Here is a 25,903-nt window from a genome sequence, read left to right as displayed (position 1 = left end):
CAGAATTATTTTTTCTTTTAATTTTATTCCTTTCTTTTTACGGAAGAAAAGACATATATAAGTTAGGCGCGGAGAGAGGGTTTTGCATAGCAGTTTTCCCCAAAACAAGAAGCAACTCCAGCTCTCTTCTGTATTCGGCATCGTTTTTTGTCCGCAACATTCAGCTATGGCGGCACTCCAGTATCTGGAGACCCTCAGGAATGTCCATCCCGAGCTCTCCGAGTGGTACGACTCCCTCGCAGATCTGTACCAGCGCAAGCTCTGGCATCAGCTCACTCAGAAGCTCGAGCAATTCGTGGCTCTTTCCGTGTTTCAGGTGGGTTCCGCCTTAATTTTGTTGAATTGTGGACAGGCATACTGATTGACATTTGTTTTGGCTTTGTTTGATTTGATTGGAATTTTTTTCTGATTGAATGTTGGTTTGATGCATTCGAATGGGGTGGGATTTGGGGAATTTGGGGGTTTTGGGTGTTTGACTTGGTGGGTTTCGTTAGTTAGGGTTGGGGATTTAAGAAAATGGTTTTCTCGGGGAGGGTTGAATGGTAGGGTTTAAGAAGAAATTGGGTTTATGGGATTTTTAAGGGAAGTCGTTATCCTTTGTGCCATGCGTATGCGCTGTGATTCAGTAGATGGGGAGTTTTAGCATTAATTTTGATTTGGGTATGTACAAAATGGAAAATTTTTGGTAGAATGAAGATGGAGTACAATTGCTTTGTGTACAAACAATTGGAAAAGATTTGGGCGCTAGTAGAGAGAAGAAAGTGCAGGTTTCGGAGCAAGGTATTAGCTTATTTGGCTGGGATTTGGAGTTGGCCAATTTCATCTAAATGGCCCTTTTCTCTGTCCATAGAGTGTATAAAATGGGTTGGTGTATTGTGTGTTGATTGATTATAGGTTGGAAAAACTTCAGATGGGAATTAGGCATTTCTTATCTGGAAATTTTGAGGTATTTCAGTTCTAGTGTTAACTTGTGAGATGGATGACGTGGGATTATTGATGAACAATAACCATGATTTTATGATTTGTCATCAACATAGTGGAATTCTCGTGACGCGTTTTGAACTCAAAAAGCAACAAAAACGTTCAAATTCCAAAGCGGCTTTTAAAGACTTTCTTAATTTTTGGAAGGAACATATTTTGACCGTTCATTGAATTCCTGACGTGTAAAAATCCAACGTTCTACCAGTTTTTTGGCTTTTTTTTGGGGGCCGGGGGCAGGGGGTTATTGAATGTCCCTCTGTCACCGAGTTTCAGCCTGGAACAATTATGTCATTATTATCTTTCCTATCTTGAAAATAAATAAAATATTTGGCACACCAGGTAGTATTCGACAGTAGCCCACCCCAGAAAAAATTAGTGGAAGCGTGCTTATAAAGTTCATTAGAAAAAATAGATATCTTAATCCACCACAATAAAGACCTTTGAGGATTTGTAAATCCTTACTATCTGATTTTTCTGTCTGTGTGAATGGAATGTACTTCATATAGATCTAATTTGTGGTGGGCTGGCATTTACAATAGCCCACCTCAACAAAAACCACATGATGGAATTTGTTTTTTCCTCCTTTAATTGTTACTTATCTCTTTTCTGAAACAGTGTGCTTCTAAATTTCGTTAGAGAAAATAATATCCTTCCCCACGACAAAAAAAGACCTTTCAGAATGGCTAAATGTTTATCAGCTCATTTTGTTGACTGTGTTTGGAAAGTATTTCATAGAGATTAATTTGCGGTGGGCTAGCATTTACACAATCACATATTGGAATCTTTTCTTGGTTGTCAGTCATCTTTTTCTCAAATACTGTGCTTCTAATGTTTGTTAGAGAAAATAACGATGCCACCCCACCACAATAAAAAATTTTCAGGATTAGCAAATGCGTGTCATCTCATATTTCTTGTTTTTTGTGGTGGGCTAACATTTACACTAGCCCACCTCAACAAAAATCACATATTGGAATCTTTTTTTGTTTTTTACTTCTCTCTTTTGTCGTGCTTCTAAAGTTTGTTAGAGAAAATATAGACCCTATCCCACCACGTTAAAAAACTTTTAGATTTGGTCTATGCTTATTGCCTCATATGTCCAACTGTGTGTTTGGAGAGTATTTGATAGAGATATGCTTTGCAACTTATTGCTCGTTATTGACATCTAATACTTTTTTGTCCTGATTCTCTTATTTCCTATTTCAGGCTGGGGATACTTTGATACAGTTGTATCATAATTTCATTGCCGATTTTGAGACGAAAATTAATCTTCTCAAGCTTGCACATTTTGCCGTTATAGTTTCTAGGCAGTACTCAGAGAGAGAAGCAGCTATTAGCTATCTTGAAGGGGTGATTGAAAAGCTTCGTAACACCAGAGAGTTGCGTATAGAGGAACCCATCCTCTATATTAAGATGCAGAAGGCTTTATTAAAGCTTCAGCAAGGGGATCAAAAAGAGTGTAAAAAACTTTTGGATGAAGGAAAGAGTACGCTTGATAGCATGACTGACATCGATCCATCTGTGTATGCGAGCTATTATTGGGTTTCATCTCAATATTACAAAGCTCGCCAAGAGTTTGCCGAGTTTTACAAGAGTGCCCTCCTTTTTCTGGCTTATACGTCAGTGGAAACTTTATCTGATTCGTTTAAGCTTGTAAGTTGTCAACCTAATTTCTCTAAGTTTTTAGAGAATGCTCTCTTTGATTCCCTAATTAAATATGCTCTTGGTTTTTATTTAATTAAATATGCTCTTGGTCTTTTAGAGAATTCTCACTTTCACTTTTCTATGTGAATAATTTATGATATGCTCCCCGTTTCATTTTTGTTGTCCATAAATTCATTTTCAGGATCTCTCAGAAAATGGCTATTATCAGAAGTCAATGATCATTTTTTGTCAAATTCGGAAAAATACCACAAGGGAAAATGCATACTCTAAAGGAAACTTTAAATTTTGCAAATAATCGGTTCTTAAGCTGTTGATTCTGATGGTTCATAATTTCCTTTAAAGCTAGGAGATATAAAGTAGATTTTTTTTATTAATTAGTAGACAAAAAGGTCAAACTAATCTTATAGCTGTTGTTTGTGATGATTAGTAACAAGATGTTTAGAAGAGAATACATGAATGTTTACATAATCCTACTGCCACAGCTGCTTTGTCTATGGACTATTCCATCTGATGGGAGAAGGATAGTATGATTACTTTTTAGGCCTGTTACAGGTGTTGGTTTCATACTGGTTAGGGATATAAATCTGATGTAGCAAAGTGCTTTTACTTTGTGGGCTGACTGAGGGAAGTTGTGAAGCATTTATTCTTTTAAAGATATTTACTGTTGTTTATTTTAATTTGTAAACTGTTGCTACAGTTGAGGCAATGTTTCTATCTAGCCAAGAGAATAACTGATAAAAATCTTCATGTTTTAAACTTTCCTTATTTCAGTACTTTAAACAAATAAGTTGCTGTTATCCTTTTGATGGGTGCTTATTTTCTACTAGGATTTGGCTTTTGATCTATCCCTATCAGCATTGCTGGGAGAAAACATTTACAATTTTGGGGAGCTGCTTGCGCATCCAATTGTAAGTAACTACTGATTTGTTGGATTTTGTACAAGTGACTTTGTTTTTCCTGGATGAATATATTTCTAGCATCTTATATTTGATGGATGGAACTTATTTTCTTCATTTTTTGTACATTTTTATATTTCTCATGTTGGACTCCGAAATCACTCGTAATTCCTATTATGTGTTTGCTTTTTGAAAATGCAGAGGAATAAGTTTATGTGAGTTTCTTGTGAAACGAGTTGTTGGTTATACAGCTACCCAGTGTTGATAGTCATGTGATTGTAGTTCTTTTGTTTGTGATTGATAAGTCAGTTTCTGATTCTTTTCTATGTCTACACTATATAGATGTACTCGTGGTCTTGGCATAAAATGAGTAACGGATGTACTCGTGGTCTTGGCATAAAATGAGTAACGGAGCTTTCTGTCTGTTTTTTGTCAATACTTTAGATGTCCATTTAGAAAGGGAGTCAGAGAATTTTCCTCTTATCTTTATTGGTCAATTAATGACAGTGGAAATAGTTCAAATTTTACTCTGCTATAGATACTTTAATGTTTCAACACAATGAGGGAAGTGGTGATTTGATATTGAAATTTGCTAAAGTTTGGATGCGCTAATTATTTGTGTTTGTTATTTTTACAGCATTATGTATAGTTAGATCTCAATTATTTTTTGGGGGTTTCTGTTGGAATTCTTTTGTTGTTCCGTATCTAAATCTGCTAAAAGTGCTTATGATCATGATCCATGCTTTCACAGTTTTGTTGTCTTTTTTTAAATGTTATAGTTGTTTAAAGTTAAGCAACCCAACACAAGATGGGCAAGTGAATGCTGCTTATTCTTTGCTCTTGTAAATTTAAGAGCACTTATGCCCTTACCGGGCTAATTCATCATTTCCCTTCTACAGATCAAAAGTCTTTTGGGTACTAAGGTTGAGTGGCTGTATTATATCCTTGAAGCATTCAACACTGGTGATTTGGTTCGTTATCAAGAATTATGCAACGTTCATAGAGCTGCTCTTAGTTCTCAACCAGCACTGGTGCAGAATGAGAAAAAACTCATGGAGAAGATTAACATTCTCTGCTTGATGGAAATAATCTTCAGGTATAACTGTTTGCTATATATCTAGCAAAAATTCTGGAATTGAGTTCACAGATCAACTAAACATTTGTCTTTGCCTGCAGTCGACCATCTGAAGACAGAACGATCCCCTTAAGTCTGATTGCTGAGCGCACAAAACTTTCTGTAGAAGATGTGGAGTTTCTCCTGATGAAGAGCCTCTCTGTAAGCTTATCCTTCTTGCTAAACTTAGTAGACCTGGAGTCTTGCTTTTCTTCCGTCAGTAGCACAGATGTTCATTGAATATTGAAAATTCATTTTATCTGCTGCATGTATTCTCCCTTCCCTGCCCTTCCCTTTTAAGTTTGTTGGACAAAGCATGGATAGCAGTAATTGATTTTGCTTTTTAGTTACATCGTCCTCTTCCAGTTTAAGTATTGGTTTTATCATAATTGTTTCAGTTATGAGGCTAAATTGTTTATATGCTTGCCATATGAAGGACCGAATTTGGGTTACTTGATCGCATAAGTTGATATCATATCTTTCCTCCATTCAATTTTCAGATTTCTTTTAAATGTAAACATCTGTTGGAGATGAAACTGTCGTCTAAGGTTGTCTGAATTACACTTTTGGTTTCGCCACGGGCTGATACCAATTTTTATTGATATGGAATTACTGATTGATTGGTTGTATGGTATTCTGTTCCATGTCCCATTTATTGGATGCATAAGTTGGGAATACAGATGATCTCCATATGGTAGGAGTTGTATCTGCAGGAATATTTCACTTGCATGTGCATTTCAGATATGTTAATATTGTAGCTAGTTTCTTTCATGTTGTTGAGTTCTTTTTGTCCTCCCCTCTCGCATCTTTCTTACGCTACATATCTCACATGTATTTGTCTTGATGACTCTTTGGAAATTTAAATTCAATGAATTTCCAGTAAAATCCCTCCACCCGGGTCCTCGTCTCCTGGACGAAGAGGGTTTTTTTCATATTTTCTAGGGGGTGTGGGCATATGGTGTAGTTTTGGTTTAAAATGGTCATTCAACTTTTCCATGTATTTGAATCGCTTCTGCCTCTTGTTATATGTTATTTGTTTTTCTGAAGTTTTTCAAAAGAGTTTTGAAATGTTTTCAATATGATTTGTAGGTTCATTTAATTGAGGGAGTCATTGATCAAGTTGATGGACTAGTCCATGTTACCTGGGTGCAACCAAGAGTTCTAGGGATCCCTCAGATCAAATCTTTGCGGGACCGGCTGGATAATTGGGTGGGAAAAGTACATACTGCTTTGGTATCTGTTGAGGCAGAAACACCTGATTTAGTTGCTGCTTAAGTTTAGGTCCTGACCTCAATTTTCTGTAACATAGTGCCCTAAACAAGCTAATGTTCCAGCTGGGAAATGAAAGAAGATGGATTTTTTTAGTTGTCTGGGCCTGTTACCCCGCTTTACATGTTCAGTTTATCACATTTTGTTGGCAATGTATTGTTTTTCCCTCTGTTTTTCTGTACCGTGGATTTCATATCATTCTAATGACATGACGGGGGCAAGATACATTGATGGATAATCTTAATACCTGTTCTTTTATCCAAAAGTACTTTTCCAAACATTTTTTTTTCACAATTTCAGTCACGTATATTTGGCTTTGACTGGACAAAATGCATTTTCTATTCTTAGCGTGTGCTGGTGGCTAAACGTTGTGGTACAAATCAAATCAACCGAATGGTTTGGTGGATGCTAAGATGGTGGCGGCGGCAGCAACACAAAACCAGTGTGGTTGGTCGTTTTGTGGCTGCTGATGGCCAAGAAAGAGAGGAAGGTTTGATGGCAATGGAGGTGGCAGGAATTGAGGGCGGATCCTATGAAATAAAAGAAAGAAGCAGCCTTCGATGAGATTTCTCTTTTTTTTTTTTTGGTGTGAATAATTGAGTGGACAATTGATTAAAAATGGCAAGATGCTGATAATAATTAAGCATGGCAATGGGATGGGGTCCCCGTCCCCCGTTCCGTTGCCTACAAATTCTTCTCGCCCCCCATCCCACTTCTCTCGTGGATGCCCTCACAAGGCTGATAAAATTTGTTACACAATTTTATTGTAATTATATTTTAGCAAATAATCAAGTAATAAAATATCAACACAACACTAAATTATTATTCATTATAATTTTACAATTAAAACTTATAAAAATAATCAAACAAAAGTTATTTGAATACAATTCAATATAATGAAATAAATACAATTAAAGTAGTTACGTTTTCACTTTTGACACAAATAAATTTGTAATTAATTAAATTAAATATTATATATAAAAATATTTATTTATTTTTTTAAGTGGGTGGCGGGACGGGGGGTGAGCAAGCGTACACTCCCCCGCCCCCCTGCCTCGTTTCTAAAGGGGGCAGAAAATCATTCCCCCTCCCTCTCCCCCCGTGGGATGCATCCCCGGCCCCATTAGCTCCCAGCTTCCCTTTCGTCCTATTTGATATTGTCACGGAACATTGAAAATTGATTAAAGAAATGCTTATTGAAAGACAAATACCTACCAAGAAAAACAATTTTTTGTTTCAGATCGTCTGAACAATAGAGAGAGTTAACTACTTGCATGATAGCAGAATTAAAATGAGTGCTAAATCGAGTTTATGTTTACCAAACCAGATCTTTCTTTCGTGTGGTTGCAAACGAGTTCATTACTTTGATTTACTGTCCTATTAATTATTTACTACTTTCAACTTTTAGAGCAAAACAAGAACGTTGAAAATCAGAAAGTAGAAAACATATCTACCCTCTCTTGTTTGGGCATAACTAATTTTTGTAGCTGCAAGTCCCGGAAATTAGACCAAAGAAAACATACTTGCTTTTGACATTTTGTTCTATATTTTCAGGTTATTTAAAAACAAAATCAAAGAACAAAATACTAACAGCCACTCAATAAAAATAGATCCAGGCTATCAGGAAACTGACGAGAAATTTGGGAAGTGGCAAGAATTTATTTTTTATATAGTCACCAAAGACACACGACCAGCAGCCAAAGCCCAAAAGCAAGACAGAAAAGTGAAGACTGAAGAACACAAAAGCCAGCCAAAAGAAAACTAGGCTCAAAGCATAGGCCCCATTAACGATGGAGAATTCAATCATGTCACTCCTAACATTCCACAAAAACAGCAGACCTTCCAGAGAAAAAACTTTTGCGTGTCTGAAGAACTCTTTAACTTTTGCATCGAAACCATAACACCAGCATCCTGTCTCATCCCTTCCCTATATGCTTGAAGTACATTGCGAGCCAGATGATACACATCAACCAGACTGCCTGGTGTCACATTACCTCCAGCAAGTTGCAGGAACCATGACGGCCAGAAAACAGTAAGATCATTCCAAACCCATTTAGCAAGAGATCCACAAGCAACAGCAAGAAAGAGGAAACATTGCCCCACTCGCTCACAAAGTTCAAAAATGAAGAACTAGAGTGGCCAGCCGTCATGCCTGCAAATGCCAGGAAGCACTCCAAAAAGCCTGCATATTTTGCATCACACACACATATTACTCCATGACAGCCAAAATGCTTATATACACAGTTAAACACAATATAGCTGTCAAGAAGTTCAAAAGAGATCCCATCAATCAAATGCAATTCGTAATTTAACTTTAAACATGAAACCAAACAAGAGTATCAAGTGTTCAAGGAACATTTACAACATAAAATAATGGTATTCAGAAAAGCAAGTGAACGACTTTGGAACGCAGCATCATCCCAACCTTTTCCAATTTATAGACACAAGGAAACCAAAAAACAAAAAAAAAAGAAGGGGGGAAAAAATAAGGTTGACATTTCTGTGCCTATGGTAACTACAATAGTAAAACCGACAAGCTTATATTGAAGCCATAGAGATACAACCAACAGAAACATAAAACAATGTCTTAAGGCAATAGCATGCTTATGATACTCACATAGAATAGCTTTCAACGATTTTATGCATTTCATGGCTTCATGGGATGTCAAGTCACCTTCAAGGCAATATGTGGAATGTACTGTCAATTTATTGGATATTCAGGTACTGGCAGTGTAAGTAGCAGCCTGTAAATTTTTACGCAGATTGCGAGTTGGCTTCTTAGTGTAACAAGAATTCCATTCTCCACCATCCTGAGCATAGTAATCCATGGGATAATCCACAACAACCTCATCCTTCTCCTTCCTATCTCCACTATTACTCGCACAACATGATTTATTCTCAGAACGCTCTGATCCACTGCTGCAACTCAACTCCACACCAGCCTTTGATTTCCTCTCCCACCACCCTGGTAAATCACCAAGAGCAATCTCTGCTTCAAAAGTAGTCAAAAGCGGCTTCCCAAATGCATCCCCCCAATCAATTGACAACCTTGGACAAGCAATTTGAACCCAAGCATCCACTGAGTCCTCAAACAATGCAATCCTTTGAGGAGATAACTCAGACATCAAAACCACCATCCAATCCAAACCTTTCTCCGTCATCTTCCCTTCCAGCCTCTCCAAAATCCTCGGATTCCCTTGCCTCCCCAACGTCCCCAACACAAGCCCCCAATTCTTAGCCCCTCTTGCCCTCTCAATCGCCCTCCTTCTCTCCTCCTTCATTCCATCATAATCATACTCCTCCAAAAACAACTTCCCCAAAAACGGATCATACCTAAATGTTTTAACCCCAGGATTTGCTATCATAAACGCCTCCAAATGAAACCTCCCATCCGCCACAAATATTATAACCTCCTCATTTTCCTCCTTTCCCTCCCTCTCAACACGGGTGAATTCTTTATTGATACTCACACTAGGGGCAGTGCACCCCAGTACTTCCCCAGCGGACAGGGGTTTTGCCTGGGGAACTAAAACCCTAAACCCTAATTTCTCCAACTCGGGCTTTACAGCCCTAATAGCATGGGAAAATTGTATGGTCCCAGCTAAAATAAAGCTGAAATTTTCAGAACTCGAAAAATTCAGCTTTATTTGATTAAACAATTTATTACTATCAATAAATATCTCAACGAATATATATAAGCAAGGAATAGCAGTAAAATCAATGGGAACAAGGCAACTATGACCGAAGTGGATTAACAGGTCGGCGGAGAGAGCGGCGGCTGAGAGGTCGTCGACGCAGCACGCGCCGTATGTGACGTCACCAAGGACGAAGCAGTGGGTGACGGAAGTAAAGGTCTGGAGGATATCGGAGATGATAAGAGAGTACATGAGAAGGCCTTCCGGGAACTGGAGGGCAACGCGCTTTGCGGCTGAGGAGCGAACGCGCCACACGCACTTGTGGATTTCGAAATTGTAGTTGGATGGTAAGACGGAGATGGCAGAGTTCAGAGCGGCGTCGTTCAGGATTGAGTCCGGAATTTGGTTTTTTACAAAGCGTTTGGGGCGGGCTTTGGAGGCGGCGGCGGGCGGTGGAAGGCGGAGGAGGTCGCTGGATTTCGGGTCGGCTTGATCCATTTTTCTGGTGATTTTGTAATATGGGCGGGGGGCCAATTGGAGCTTTTGTAGAAAGTGGAGGGAAATTAGAGTTAGAAGGCGCCATCACGCCTTGAAGTGTAAGGGTAAGGGGGCGAAAAGAAGGCACAACTTCGAGATAGTACATAAACCACGCTTTTTCCACGGAAGTGTCAGTTTGTACACTTAATAATCACGCCTTCCAGGTAGTAGTTTTACTGGTAAAATAACGATTTGGAGAATCGAGAAAGAAGGCGTGTCCTGATTCGGCAAGCTAAAACTCATAGCTTCGGTAGTAAGGGCGATTCAGGATTAAATATGTTGAAATAAGGATGACAAATGCTAGGGAAATCCCAACCAGCCGTGAGTGTCCAACCCGATGGTTAATCCGATTATTCAATCAATGGGTTATCCTTTAAAATTTGGTCATCGACGGGTAATCGGGTACTTTGATAGGATTTGGTAACAGGATCCATATATATATATATATATATATGTTCCAATTTTATAGTCTGATATTGCATTTCTTAATTTTATAATCCAATAAGATACAACTCTAATCCAACACAATTAAGACAATTATGATTAAAAAAACAAAAGAATGTTAATTTAACCCTTCATTAAATGTTGACAAAAGAAAATATCTGGTGAATCTTTAAAATTAAAGTAATTCCTATAAAATAAAATAAAAAGTACAAAAGCTATTGCAAAGGATTTCAAAGATTTAATCTATTAGTTTTTTTTTATTCAACCCTTTGATTAAAATAACTATTAACTAAAGGTCTTATCCCCATTCTTCTAGAAAAAGAGAAAATTTTTTATTAATCTAACTTTGACAAATAAGTTGATGGGAAAATTTTCACTAAATGTTGGATTTTTCCGATGCAACTTCGATGGCTTTACCCAAGTTTAAAACTCAATTTAACATGATATAAGTAATGATTTTTGTTTGATAAAGGTTAATTTTTTTTTGAGCTATTAAGCTTAGAGGTTAAAAGGTATCCGATGGATAATCCGAACCTGCAAGTGAGAAGGTTTGGTTGTGAAAATTATAACCCGTAGGGTTATTCGATAGGGTTTGATAAAATATATAAATACGTAGATTAGAGTTTGGTAACAGAAATTTCAGAGGGTGCTCGATTTGCTGCCATTTCTACGATAAAATAGCAAAAAATCACGACTTTGGTAGTTGGGCATTTCAAGATTAAAGAAGGATAAGGATAAAGCGCAGTTTTCTTGATATGCCTTTTTTTTTTTTTCCGAAACGATATTAGCCATATATTAATCATCAACTAACCTTTACACTTGGAGCAAAGGCCCCTAATTCTATACAAAAGATATGCCTTTCGGGTGGTCATGATTTAGACAATAAGAGGTAAAATCAAGTTTTTTTTCCCTTGAACAATATAAGCATTTCATGCAAACTCGGACAAGAACTGAGCTTTAGGCACCTCATGCAGATTAGCGAGGTGATGAAAAGACATTCGAGATTCATCATCCTCAATGCTCATTTCTACTGAAGTGAAAATCAACTCAGACAAATATTAACATGGACCACAATTTGTATCAAATTTTGAGGTGAAATGGAGGTTATAGACAAGCTAATCTCCAAAATTTTACACCCCTTAAATATAAACACCATGTTTTATGTTGAGACTTCCAATGAACCAGCTCTTAATAACTACATAAGCCACCTCATGAGTAATGAAGCATCATGGATAACAAATCCGTTACCAGATATAGGCATTTGTGACTTGTTGAACACACTGAAATATAATAATTGTATGGACCTGGAAAAGTGCCTCTGAAGCAAAGATACAAGCAATCTCCTACATGTATTACAACAGTATCAAGTACAATAAGATAGAAGACACCCTGCTCATTTGTAACATGGCAGAAGTGGTTATACAGAAGTACATGAAGTTGGGATCAAATTCAACATAAAAATTTCATCGTTCTTGTCCACCTGTGAAAACTTACAGCCTTAATATACACTTGGGATGGTCAAATCAGATGACTTCCAGCTCAAATGCTCAAACAGCACCATAACGCATTGAGCTTTGATGGCGAAAAACTTCCAAAAACAGGGTTTATTCGATAATCATCTCCTCTCTCTTCTCCCTATCTACAATCCCAATCATATCTAGATTAGTTTATTATTTCATTCTTGTCTGACAAAGGGCGAGGAGCTCACATCTGTCGTACTGTAAAATGAATCCCCTTCCCCGCCGTAGAAATTTTCTTCCCTCTCGTCGTCCCACTTGACAACCTCCCTTATATACTTGAAGGCCTCATCAATTGTCACCCGGTCTCTTGCCCTGGCTTGCCACACAAATAGCTTTCGAGCTGTAAGAGATGCATAAAGATCTTTGAACTTCATAGCAACATAGTAGTAAGCTTGATGCGCCAGTGATTGGTTGTTGTGGTGGGGTCGCACCGGACTAAAGTCGGTAAACCACTCACAGGTACTCAGATGCGCCCTGTTGACCTTTTCCTCGAAAAGGTCGTACTTGTTTAAAATCAACACAAAAGGAGTGTCTTTGAAACAAGGGTGCCTGATCATTGTTTCAAAGAGTTCTTTGCTTTGCATCATCTTGTTTTGGAGGAGAACTCCGCTACCACCTTGCTCCGGAGCCACTGAAATTTGATCGTAATCACTAAGAGCAGCACAGAAAACAACTACACGAACATCTTCAAACATCTCCACCCATTTGCATCCTTCATTCATTCCTTTGGCATTTACTCTAATAAGCTGGTATCTAAACAGCAAAACAGAAAGCTAACATTAAATATCACAAATAGGTATTTTAAGTACACTGCATCTGTTTATCGGTCCTAGGAAAAAAGAAAAAGAAAAGAAAATTGCTCCACCACATTTGGTGTCACAGATGGTCAAAATCATTTGCCCCAAAATTTTGCCATTTTTATTCTGCCAATCCGTAATGCATAAGAATTCTGCCCCTTTCCCCTATCAGATATCAGCATTTCCAAATTATGCATGAAAAAAGATAGCATTGTCTGCGGATAAGAGTGTCTGAGCCTCTTATGTCTTCATTTCGTTGCATAAACAAGAAAGATTGCAGTTAAGAGATCAAAGTAATAACATTTTCCCGTGGTAAGACGTAGTAACATTTTCCCATTCCTAACCACAGTCAAAGGAAAAATACCTACATTTCCAGCCTGACTCTAAACAATTAGGCACAGAAATTTCATCGAGTCTTAAGTTTTGGATTTACTAAAAAGAATTGTTTAATGCAAGTTCTGATGCTAAATGCCCAACAAATGAAAACTTGGGAAAAGGATGAATTTTCGAATGCAAGGGTAGTAAGAATTTTCCCCCAAAAGATGATATTGTATAGCATCTCTGCCCAAGTCAACTTTCAATTACGAGATGTACCAGACCAATTATTGTAATAATACATTACTTTGAGAGTGAAGAACTTCATCAGCAAAACCTCCAACTTATTAGCTTTATTCCCCAATAAAAGGAAATACATGTGAATATAATGAGACAGGAAAGATAACCACCTTGTAAGAGGAGGGGGTGGAGCATCCAGATTGTCTGTATAGGTTTCTGACATTGGGCTACGCTCATCCAGGGAGAACTCCATAAAAGCAAGGCCATTGCCTTGGGTGACACCTTCTGCATAGAGGATGTCTCGCTCTGTGGGTTCATATTCATTGCTAGATACTTCAACAGCCTGAGAAGGAACACATCACGATCAACTAAGTTTCCACATTGTGAACCAGATACAAGCTCGTGGAGCTAAAACGTTTTACTTGTGCAACATTGTACCTACAACTAGTCTATGTAGACAATGAAATTAATGCAGAAAGAAAACGAACATATATGTATTATACAGCAGCTGAGGCACACAAGTCCTGCATAAAACAAATCTCCATCTTTATTGGATTAAGAGTTCACCCTCCGCTAAGACCAAATAAGTAATTTCCTTTCACTAAGTAGTAAAGACTAGCTCTTTTAAAGCAGAAATGCCTGTATTTATGTTTGTATAAGCAATCTAACTTCCAGCAAAATGGCATTTGAAAAGGACAAGCTGCTACAGTAGTATGCTCTCTTTATGCAACTTTCTCAGATATCACTTGGAAAACACTCACAGATACAAACACACACAACTGGCCAGTGTGCTTAGTTCATGATTTATAACATCAGAATTATCAAAGTAAACTAACACACTAGTTGAGGCTATGATGGATTCATATAGAGATTCACCCTTCAAATTTCAACAAAAAGATGAATCATTGTGACTGTGTTTGGATAGGAGATTATTTGAAATAATTTTTTGAAAAAAAGTGTAGCACTTTTTGTGATGTGATGCATGTGACATAAAAAGGTGGTTGGAAAACGTGTTTATGATGCAATCAAACAAAAAATTTTTTTTTGGCAAATAAGAACATATCCAAACCCAGTATAAGACCTAAAATCCAAAACCCTTTGGTACACTAACTACATAAATAGTCATGGACAACAGCAAAGTTTACAATAGGAAATTAAGATAATATAGGATAACATGTACACTTAGCTACCAAATGTGGCTAACTAGTAAAGCACTGGAACTTAGGAAATGCCATACCCTGCTTAAGAAGTACTCTGCCACATCTGGAAGGAAGTGAAGTTCATCTTTCCTTCTGTATGACTCCTGTATGGAAGGATCTCGCCACACCTCCTCAACCAATGGAGCATATTCACGTGTTGCTGCAGGGAAAAATGCATCCAAATCTCCAGTTGCAATTATATCTAGGAGCCAGTCAGAAAAGTGCTTCAGCCTTGGGTTCAGGGAGTACACACATTGATTACTGTCACTGGAGTCAATGTCATCACCTGAGTGAAGTACAAACTCAAACATCAGAAGCAGTAGGTAGGACAACTTGGAAAGCCGAGAATATATTAGGTGGACTAGTTATGGGTTTTATCATCAAAAAGTTTCCAAATGGATGAAGGACTAGTTAAGATTTTAAAGTAGAAGGCATTGTATTCAAGAAGAAAAAGAGGAGACGCAATTACAGAAGATGAAAACTTCTCTTTCAAGAAATTTAGAAGTCCCTCCCCCCCCCCCCCCCAAGCAGTCTCTCATATAAAAGGCTTGTCACAGAACTTTGGTACCAGCAATTTGGCTGGCAGCAGATTTCTCACATGGATTTGAGCAAGGAAACTTTATTTGCTATGTTTATTGGAAAAGCTTCTTTCTTGAGAATCTATGCTTTGAGATGACCATTTAGCTTCAGGTATCACCAGGATTAGACTAAACGTATACTGTATAAATTCTTAGACCCTACATTTAGATTTGTAGGTCCCATAATCACGAGCGTGTTATGAATATCCCATGTTTTGAAGTTCATCACTGATAGCAATATGCAAGACAAAGACTAAGTATCTATTTATGGATAGTGTAGTTACAAATGATTTTCACTCAAATCACAACAGCCCAGTTATCTAGAAGAAGAAAATATTGTAGCACATGATTAAAAGTTGGTCGATGGGGAGTTCAAAAAATGGAACATGAATTGTCATAGCTTGAATCATTACCTGTTTCAGTGGTCTGTTCATTCAAAGTTAGTTCTTTTGTCCTTGACAAGGCCTCCTCCTCAAAACGCTCTCGTCCATCAAGTAAAATGCTAAGATATTTGTACATGTTGCTCTGGATCATGAGCTTAATATCCAGCAGTTCTTCAGCAGTAAACTTGTTCCCATACATAAATTTAGCCTGTTGAACCAAACATAGAATTCACAAAAAAGTCAGTACAGTGTATGACATCACAAATATGCTCTATATGGGAGGTGGTTAAGAAATAATTATGAGAAAATATTACTCAGTGCTTTGTCAACGCAAGTTAAAGGATCATGCCAATTAACACCTTTTGAGAAACATCGCATTCTCAATGTATCCAACCAAAAAGTTTTAGTAAATAATTATGGCAAGTGAAAACATTGCCGAGGATGTCAAAAGAGTGCTTGATAATTGGGAAACATCCAGTTCACTTACTTGATTTACATAAATGAGATTGTCTTGCAGATCAGAAACATCTCACTTTATGAAGAATCAGTTTGAGGTTTCATGGCAACCACCAAAAATGATTCAGGCATTCTATTTGAAATAATACATTTGAACTTTTCTCTATTCATCTCAAGGTGTAATCTTTATCTTGGATTTTTCTTTATCACTCATGATCTATCCTTTATCTTGAGCTTCCCCTTTTTTTCCTTCCCATTTTGGTGATCACAGGGATCACAAAGACTAATGCTGAGAGCAAAACTCTTCTAAGATGCAGATTAAATGTGGTGTGTAGTTCCATGTGTGCATTACAAAGAAAAATGTTAGATGTGAAATTCATAACAGAAGGAAAAGGTAGAAAAGAAAAGATGGAAAAATCATGGGGAGTGGAACTATGGCACGCAATACGCAAGGAGATTCCAACTATTAAAGAGGAAATTATCTCCCACCTCTTTCAGAGAGATAATATTTCATACCAAATTGAACATCATATGAATGGAAGTTAAGATGTCTGGTTGAGTGAGTCAAAATATAACAAGAAATTTATGATCATACAGCTCTTTTGTCAAATGCAGAAAGCCAGACTGACAGATGGCTTATAAAAGGATCATACTCCAAAATCTTTAGGCAAGAACGGAATTTACTCATTATTTAACAAATAAACAAGTTGTGCACCAAAAACTTAGCTTGCTTGGAAACACAGAAAGATGGAAGCACATTTATTCTGTCTAAAGATTACAAATTAGTATCATTAGGCACAACAAGAATAACTGATTTTAATTTCGTACAATTTCCATCTAAACAAACAACTTCAATAATATGCTCTAAACAAACATCAGCATGTAATCCAAAATGGAAAGACCTGTTTGAAAATGGTGCTAGTTCCAGAGCCTTGAAGTCCGATAAGTAGCAGCTTCTGAGTTCTTTTCTGTTCCAGATAATTTGGAACAGTAGTATAATTACTAGGTTCATCCCTCTGTGGATAAGGCTGACCTTGGGGTACAGGCAAGGAGAACAAAGAGCAGACAAACCGTGTTGATGCCTGTTCACCAAAGCTATAATGTTTAAATATTTCATACAACATTATTAAGACAGTATGCTCTAAAAGAAATCATTAAATATGTATATAATGATAATTACCTTTTCCCAGATATTGCCTCGGATATTATTTTGACCTTCTTCCTCATAACGACCATCATCATAGACCCAGAAGTGGGTATCACGAGGACATTGCACATTTGCAAGCTGAAACACAATATATCGATGTTAGGGTTAAACAACTCCAGATTGCATTGAGAACTCATCCAACAGCTGCTTTGGATTTGAATAGACATGTCTCAAAATGAGTTCAAATCATGTTGGAATACATGTTTTGTCTTGCTATCTACTCAAACTAAATGTCAGCAAGGAGATATGCTCAGCCCAGAAGTCTGCAAGCCAAACTTAAACAACTAGTATTTTGGGTGTGCACGAAAGAATGCAAGTATATGTATCCATGCAGTCTAGCATAAGAAACATAAGATGGATGGATTAGCCAATCCAGATTGAACCAAGAGGCTTCAGTGACATTCTTAAAATTAAGCTGATTGTCCATGCAGCTTAAGAATATCTTGGAACACAACAACCAACTTTGCTTGACATTAACTCAAGCCAATAGCGTATGAATTTTCCCAACATGAGGCAAAAGTCATTGAACATATCCAATTTATTGCATGTGATATCTAACAAAACAGAAGTCGGAAATTCACTAGCGAATAAGAAGACTCGTGTTTTTGTCCAATTGAGAGCAGAAAGAACCATTTCCCAAGTACCAGAAACAGCATGATTAGACATGATACTGTTTCCAATAGAAGCTAATTGGACCGCGGGCTGAAACTGATTTTGAGTATTGACATCTACCTAGGGTATGCTAACTTACACCTAAAACTTAGTAGATCTCTGCATACTAAGTTTAAATCTCACTAAATGATGTCAAGGAATGTTTTCTGGTTTGTTTACGGTGTTTATAGGGACTTTTTTTTTTTGAGCAATTTCCATTTTTCTCAATTCCATTTGCTGGATGATTTCCACACTAAATACTCGACAGATTCAAGAGCGTCCAGCATGTAGAACAACAGAAAAAAGAATTTTGATAACCTGACTGCTTAATGTCACTCAGTTCACAACCTGTGGATCCAGAAAGATCGCTAAAGGTTGGGCCATAAGTAAGTCTTGTCACTAATATGCTCAGTCATTGAACAGGTATAACATATTTGACATCCCGCAGCTGAAAAATGAGTACTCCTGAGGTTCTGGATTCATGAAAAATGAATTGAAAGGAAGCATTCTATAACAAGAGTGTAAGCAAACTATACAAGTATTTGAGGTGCAAATGAAACAAAAATAAAGAAACAAGTTAATACTGGAGGAGTAAGCATTATAGTGACAGCATATAACAGTCTCCCTTTCAGACAAGTAAAGACAGTAACACTAATCTTGAAGCAAATAAAGCATTCCAATCTTCAAAAAGAATTGGAAGGGCCTTTCTGATTCGTCTGAAAAATGTTTGAGAAAAGTAGGTTGTAAAAACTAGAAAGTAGGCTTCTGAGTTCTCATTTCAGGTTGTAAACAGCTGCAATCCAGTTCTTATTTGATCTACTCGGTTTTATCTTCGTCCAGGGGTGTCTCTTTAATAATAAGAAAACTCAAGAAAGGAATCAATGTTTGGAATCAAAGAACATTTGTGTCATTAGGTATAGGTATTTGAAGAAATTGTTAACACAACTGTTTCTACAATTTTTAGTAATCGATTAATCAAAAGTTCCAATTTATGCTCTCAATGGAGTCTAACATGCAATTCTAGACCTGAACAGGTGCCTATAGTATTTTAAGTGTGACTGGAAAGATCACGCTATTCTCTAATCTCAACCAACACCACAACTAATATCCCCTACAGCCTCTAGTTCCTTTATGCAACCAAGCAGCCCACAGAGCGACCATAAACCTGATTTTTGGCTCTTCAAGCCTTTCCCTTTTGAGACTCTATTATCTCTTTTTCCTACTCAATTACCCATACTACATTCCCATTCAAATTTAAAAAAAAAAAAAAAGCACCTGTTCTACATCACTTTGCATCCTAGAGAACTAAGAACTTAAACACTACTTATGAGATCTACTACTTAATTAGTCAATGTAATTGAGGTTAAAACATGTAATTAGTTATGAAATGTCTTTTATGTCTTACGACAGAAAGACAACAGGTGGCCCAAATCCATGAGAATTCATTAGCATATAATTGAGGAAAGATGAAAAATCATGCCACTAGGATTGCTTAACTTTCTATCAGTTTATCTTTCTAAAAGCTTGAAGTAGGAAATTATGATTTATGTTATTGACCAAGTATTTGAGCGATCTTTATAAGGAAATACCCATATGAGCTACCATTTGACATGTACTTCATTTTCCGAAAACAACGTACAACCAAAGCTCGATCAAATCTTGAAAAGTTTTCAACATCTTTTATGCCAAAAAGCTTTGGACTTTATGACTACTCTGTTCTTGAACTACTACAGTTCCAGAAAAGGTTTTGATAGACAAATTAAGACATGAGATTGGCAAGTTAAAATATGTAACCCATCACGAATATCACTGACTCATTCCCATGCACTAGAATTCCAATCTAATCATGCATAATCTGAAGGGGCTTCCCCAAAAGTATCATTTACCATTACAAGACAAAGTCAGTATTAAATCTGAAAGAAAGAGTGAAGGTGGCACTTCACTTGATTAACTTATTACAGACTAATCACCTGCTAAATATTATCAGTTAGAAACTGACTGCCCATATATAAGAATAAACAATGAACTAAGGAAATTATTGGGGGGGGGGGGGGGGGAACTGACCTTCAACACTTTCAGTTCACGCTTTGTAATTTCTCTGCCATTGATGTAAACTTCAGTGTTCCCATTGCTTGCATGAGGGCTGAGTTTTCCCGTGAAATTGAGGTTCGAGCTTATGACTCTGTCTGGTTTTTCTCCCTCCTGCCAAATTAAAAAGTAGGCATACATAAGCAATTATTATTTCCAGTGAAACAAGAGCACAAGCAATCAGCTGAACTTTAATATGGAAAATGAAGTTACCTTTCCCCACATACCAGATTCCTTGTCATACCAATACCTACCAGGTTTCAATTTTCGAGGGGGCAAAGGGCAACCAAACAGTTCAGCCATCTCTTCTGGTTTCAGAGGAAATCCATTAACAATCAGCTGCTCTGGGCGGAGTTGATTAGCAGCACATTCTTTCTCGGCTCTCATTATATGTTTGACCTCCAAAGGACTAAGCAAACGTGACAACACCCTCGAGTGTTTTCCCAGTTTGCTCCGTTTTGACTCATCAATTGGCTCCCCAATGCAGGTAACACACTTCCGCCCCTCTGGCATGGATCCCATTGCTCTGAGCACACAATTGCTGCAATACTTTGCATTGCATACAAGACAGGATTCCTTGGTTTCCCACTTTCCTTTTCCACACCTATAACAGACTCTACTCTTCTTCCTTTTTTTCTTTTCTGTAGAGACACCATCATACTCTGGGAAGACTTGCTTTTCTGATTCTACCACTCTCCTTTCAGATCTATCAATGGTATTAAATGTAACCACAGGGGCTCTCCTTCCTTCATTAGCTACATTCTTAGGAGCATTATCCGGAGGATTATGCATAGACCCTGGCGATGCTGAAGCAGATGCAGAAGAAGAATCAGGATTATGCAACACAGACACCACTGATTCTGAACTCCCTGATAGCCTTGGACTCTGATCAGGGGGACTCGTGACACTTGCAATAAGAGATACTGGCAAAGGGATAGGTTCTATCACTGGAGGAACATCACGACTCACTGATCTTCTAGACTCTGAAAATGATTCTGCAACAGATGCAGTTGGAATTTCACCTGAATTCTTACCAAGGGGTTCTACTCTAGGAAGCTCATATGGAACAGGAGGACCCTCATATTCCATAGCTATAGAATAGTCAAGATTAGCCTCGTCTTCAGGGATAGGAGCCCCGGGAGGAAGCATCTTCCTAACCATCTCCCTCCAATCCCCCTTATCATTATTCTCCATCGTTCAGATTCAAAACCACCAACTTCCCTAAGCTATCTATCCTCACAGCCTGAAGCTTTCAATCTATACTTTTAAACACCCTAAAAGTTTCATCAATCCACTTCACGAAAACGACCAAAACTGCAAGCAAAGTCAGAGCAACTCAACCAATGGGTTGCTACTACACAACTCTGAACACAAACACCCTTTAAGTCAGATACCAAAGTAAAGATGTTAGTAGATTTTAATCACCATCACAGCTAAAAAATCAACAATCCTACACTTATTCAACTCCTTCTGATTTGCCCCACAACAAAGAAAAACGTAGCCTTTTCCCCAAACCCAGCTCTCCAAAGCCTACAAAATTGAAAAACAAAAAATAATTAATGCCAAAAATCAAAGATTGACAGCCAAGAAAATTCAACAGTCCAACCAGCTGAATTTTCAGCTCCAATAAGTATACAACCACCACCAAAAAAGACAAAGATGCTTCAATTCTCAAAAGAAATAAATGATCCAGAAGTAAAGTTGAAATCTTGAACAGAAATAAATATCCAATTCTCAAAAGTTGAAACTGTTGAAAGTTTCAGAGTCAAAGTTCCACTAAACAAAGCCGCAACCTGTTAGACAAATTCAACCCCACATCACCATAAATGATACACAACTGCAATACCTCAGAATTGGACTAACAACTGAAAATAGGAAAATGGACTGTTGAAATGTAAGCATAAGAAGTTAAGAAAAATCTAAACTTGAAGGCAAAGATGGACTGATATTATAAAAAGTAAAGAGAGAAGAAAAAAGGGCATTTTGGGGTACAAGTACCTGAGAAAGGGACATTCAACAGTGGGTTAAAAATTGATTCCCCCTTTTTATTGAGCTTCAAAGGTGTGAAAAATCAAAAAGGGAGTTAAAGTTCATTTTCTTCCTTTTTAGGATTCTACTACAAATACCCTTTTTGAAAGAAGATGAAAAATCTTCAGAAAAGAATAAAAAAGAATGGCATGTTTTCCGAACAAAGGGTTGTGTAGATACAATTACAGCTAGAGAGAGAAAAAGGAGAGGGACAGGTAATTTTGCTGAATACAAAGAGATGAGTGGGGTCCACAGGAGTGCACGATCGGGCACTGTGTGCTATGTTTGCAAGTTAAGTGGGGTGGTCTGGTCTGGAGAAGATGATGATGATGAGACAGGTGGGATTCTTTGAAGTGTAGGCGCGTGATCACGCGATGTGGGTGAGAGTGAGATAGAATTGGTGGTGAATATGTAAGCGCTGGAGGGGGGGAAAAAAAAAAGAGGCTCATAACTCCTTTTGCTCCTGCAAATGGTTGTATTTTAATTACCAGAATTTTTTGAGGATGATTGATGATGGTAATGTATGAGGGACCACAAACGCTGAGTAGTTGTATTAATTTCTCTGAGATCTAGTTTAATGAATAGAAAGATCTTTTAAGTCAAACATTATTGAATTTGAATAATGCGTAATTATTTTGCATTCATTTGTTTGAGTAGGATTAATATTGAGGGATTTTATGAAGCGGAAATTATAATTCTTGATAGCCTAAAATGATTTGTGCTATAGCAACTACAGCATTAGGGTAATGTTAGTTTTTTTCTTAAAAATTGTTCCTATTGCAACATTTGGAGAAAGCATTTTAAGAAAAAAAATTCAAAAGTGATCAAATTATATTATTTCATTTTACTTCTAGAAAAAACTCAAATAATATTATGGTTTGGCTAAAGGTTGAAAATCACATACACCGAGAAACTAATCTCTATTAGTTTTTAAAATTATCACTTGAGAAGACTTAGTTAATTTGATTAGATTTTACAATTATCAGGTAATTTTTACTCAATGTATTTTCGAGTTCCAAATAGTAGAATGTAGTTTTGCAGTCTGTGAGATCAAGTGTTATACTGTAGTAGAATGGGAGGGGGGGGGGGGAATAATTGACAATTTGAAAGGAAATAACATGTTGCTAAATATGTTTGTCATAGTCTATTTTATACCCAAATCATTTTGTGAAAAGTACTTAAGAATATCATCATGTAGTTTTGAAAATTTTATCTGCACGAGACAAAATGAGATAGTCAAAATCATTTGGTGGAAATAATTTGAAATTTGCATTTTTTATGTCCAAATTTTTGGAATTTGAGTTTAGGAGCTTTACGTTTCATGGGGTTTGCCATAATGTTCAACAATATGAAAAACAAAAGGCAAACTAGTTTAGGCTTTAAAGAATTATTTGTTCATGTCATTCTAAAAATGTTTATTTGACTAAACCTCTACCTTAACAAAGTTGAATTCAAAAGGAATATGATTGTTAAATCCGTTATGATGAATTCATGGTAAACTCACCCAATAAAATTTGCTAGTTAAAATTGGGATTTGTATAATGAGAGTCCTAATGTACTAATTAGGTGTAATACTTATCATTTAGATCGTCAAAAGGTTTAATCTTTTGAAAAAAGTAAAGTCAATTAAAATGGCTGAATATAAAAGAAAGCAAAACAGTCACTTATCATTGTTTCATTGTCCTTATATAATCAACTCTAGAAAATTAATTTAAATATTAATATAAAATTTAGATCTTCTTTTAAAGTTTGACACGCATCAAATATGTCAAAATCACTAATGAATGTGCAAGTTCACCATTAGAAAAAAAAAATGGCCAAGTGTACATCACAATGAGAATGAGTTATACAAAATATCATTTTGGTTTCTTTTCCTTTTTTAGTTTTTTGGTTCTTCTTTTCTTTTAGACTATTAGACAAATTATTAATTCCATTAATATAGTAAAATTGTAAAAGTCAAGGTTATTCTATCTTTTGAATGAGTTACTCCTAATTTTAAATTCAGAGGTCGATATTTATTTAATTATTATTTTTTACATTTTTATATCTTATATCTTTTTTATACTTTGACAAAATGTATGTTCATTAATCCTCTTGGAGTTAAGACTTAAGACATTTTAAAAATTACCTTTAATAAAAAAGAAAAAGTCGTTAAAAAGCTAGGTCAAAATACTAATATGGAAACAGTCCAACAAGTCATGCTACTCATATCCAAATATGTGACCTACGAAATGGTTAATCTCAACTCCCATAAAATTAGTACAAACGCGTTGTTCCACGCGCCCTGGTGAACGTTAGCTTAATGTTCTCACTTCTCAGTTGACCATTCAAAGGATTCAATCAAATCAAATGGTGGTAAAACTTGCAATATTGTATTATTTTGACATTAACCCCAACCACATTAAAAATTAACAATAAAAACTTTGACATTATTGGCTTTTGTTTTCTTTGTCTTGTTCCTTTGTCACCTCTTGCTAAATTTGACAATGTAGCTTTCAAGTTTCAAATCTCCAAATGCCCTTCCAGGAAAGCAATGGGCTGAGAATGCTAGAAAATCATCCAGTTCTAATTCTTTGTTCTCAATACAATAGTAGTAAGTTGGCATCCCTTGTCTAATTTTGCCTTTTCTGGTTACTGCCCCAAATGAAAATATGCCTGACAGAGAAACCTTTCAAAAGTAATTATAGGCAACTTTCCACCATGTAGCATTCCTATAATGTATCTAATTGAAAAGACCAAATGTGGGAAAGGAAATGACATCATTTAAAGCTTCATTAGAATAAAGTGGTTTATGTAAAATACATTTCCAAAATTGGGAACTTATTAAAAGTATTTTTCAAGCTAATATAGTTAACTACCCATAATGTTATCCAAAGTATTTCCAAAAATTTAAGTATGTGACTAACCATAAACCTACCTTTTAACAAGTGGTTGAGGTATTTCAAAGTTGAATTATTATACTATGAATTGATCTTTCTTACACAGCATCGGTATCTGTACATATTAACGTGAATGTTATGTGTTATGCATCTGCACCAGTTAGTGTAAAAACAATTTTATATTGATACTATAGGAAAATTAATCCCTATTTTATTTGAGATGCAAAAAGCAAGCTACTATGTGTTCCACATAAAGAAAAAATTAACTTCCCTTTTGTTGTTCGTGTATCTAAAGGAATATTAATTGGAAGTTTTGGGAGATAATTTTAAGAGTAAAAAGTTGTAGCAATCACTATTTTACTGCATATTTTTCCATGCATCCCCAGCTGCATATTCCAAAATCCAATGTCAAAGGATGAATGGGAGGCAAAAAAGGCAGGCAAAGGACCACATTATTAATGTCACCTGGGACCAAGGAAGACTAGTCTTTCTATCTTCTCAAGTTCCTCAATGAGACAGTGAATTTACTTGATGGTGGTACAGTTGAATTATTGATATAGTCCATAACTGAATTGATCTTTTTGGTACTATGGATAGATCTTCTTCAATCTTGATTGCACCATATTTCTACCCCATTTTATGTCATTGGTGGTGGCCAACTGCACTTGGCAAGCTGGATTGGTTGGAATAGTGCTGTCTCCCAATTTGAAAACCAAAATAATAAGAAGAAAGGAAAATAAAAAATATAGCTAATGAGAAATGAAAAATGCTAAATATTTAGTGAATATAAATATCGTTATGAGTTTAAAAACCAAAATTTTAATGGTACTTTCTATTTTCTTTACTTATCTATTTTTTTCTTTTTTTTGTATTGGGGAAAATTAAGATCTATTAGATTTGCCAGGCCAAAGTACAATTTTTTAAAATCATCTCTTTTTTTTTCAAAGGTAAAAGAAAAAGAGAAAGAAAAGAAAAATATAGAAAGCCAAAAAAAAGTAGTTAAAGGATGAATCCGTTAATTTAT

The 25,903-nt window shown here is 36.5% G+C and overlaps 3 protein-coding genes across 5 annotated transcripts; 1 reads left to right on the top strand and 2 right to left on the bottom strand.

Moving 5' to 3' along the window:
* The first annotated feature begins 58 nt into the window (after positions 1 to 58).
* LOC140003747 (26S proteasome non-ATPase regulatory subunit 13 homolog A-like) lies at positions 59 to 6,160 on the top strand. Its single transcript, XM_027223888.2, has 6 exons — positions 59 to 316; positions 2,185 to 2,631; positions 3,471 to 3,551; positions 4,439 to 4,635; positions 4,716 to 4,815; positions 5,743 to 6,160. The coding sequence occupies exons 1-6, from the start codon at positions 167 to 169 to the stop codon at positions 5,926 to 5,928; spliced, it is 1,161 nt and encodes a 386-aa protein (XP_027079689.1). The 5' UTR covers positions 59 to 166; the 3' UTR covers positions 5,929 to 6,160.
* Positions 6,161 to 7,561: 1,401 nt separating this feature from the next.
* Positions 7,562 to 10,242, bottom strand: LOC113702757 (uncharacterized). Of its 2 annotated transcripts, none has more exons than XR_003451262.2 (2): positions 8,540 to 10,236; positions 7,562 to 8,104 (listed from the first exon to the last, which is right to left on the bottom strand). XR_003451262.2 is itself a non-coding variant. In XM_027223887.2 (2 exons), exon 1 carries the CDS (start codon positions 10,053 to 10,055, stop codon positions 8,640 to 8,642), a length of 1,416 nt encoding a protein of 471 aa, XP_027079688.1. In that variant the 5' UTR covers positions 10,056 to 10,242; the 3' UTR covers positions 7,562 to 8,104; positions 8,597 to 8,639. The 2 variants fall into 2 exon arrangements, 1 of the variants encoding a protein (XP_027079688.1); XM_027223887.2 differs by having other exon boundaries at positions 8,597 to 10,242.
* Positions 10,243 to 11,806: 1,564 nt separating this feature from the next.
* On the bottom strand, positions 11,807 to 22,136 carry LOC113704284 (extra-large guanine nucleotide-binding protein 3-like). 2 transcript variants are annotated; one of them, XM_072060634.1, is made up of 9 exons: positions 21,971 to 22,136; positions 20,186 to 21,502; positions 19,949 to 20,086; positions 17,207 to 17,311; positions 16,929 to 17,108; positions 15,601 to 15,778; positions 14,648 to 14,895; positions 13,581 to 13,753; positions 11,807 to 12,811 (listed from the first exon to the last, which is right to left on the bottom strand). In XM_072060634.1, the coding sequence occupies exons 2-9, from the start codon at positions 21,164 to 21,166 to the stop codon at positions 12,214 to 12,216; spliced, it is 2,601 nt and encodes an 866-aa protein (XP_071916735.1). In that variant the 5' UTR covers positions 21,167 to 21,502; positions 21,971 to 22,136; the 3' UTR covers positions 11,807 to 12,213. The 2 variants fall into 2 exon arrangements, with proteins under 2 accessions (XP_071916735.1, XP_071916736.1); XM_072060635.1 differs by lacking the exon at positions 21,971 to 22,136 and adding an exon at positions 21,819 to 21,949.
* Between the last annotated feature and the right edge of the window lie 3,767 nt (positions 22,137 to 25,903).

The sequence above is a fragment of the Coffea arabica genome, chromosome 8e (assembly GCF_036785885.1).
Source record: "Coffea arabica cultivar ET-39 chromosome 8e, Coffea Arabica ET-39 HiFi, whole genome shotgun sequence".
Taxonomy (NCBI): Eukaryota; Viridiplantae; Streptophyta; class Magnoliopsida; order Gentianales; family Rubiaceae; genus Coffea; species Coffea arabica.
Note: the sequence above shows the minus strand (reverse complement) of the source record. Positions and strands in the feature narration are given on the sequence as shown.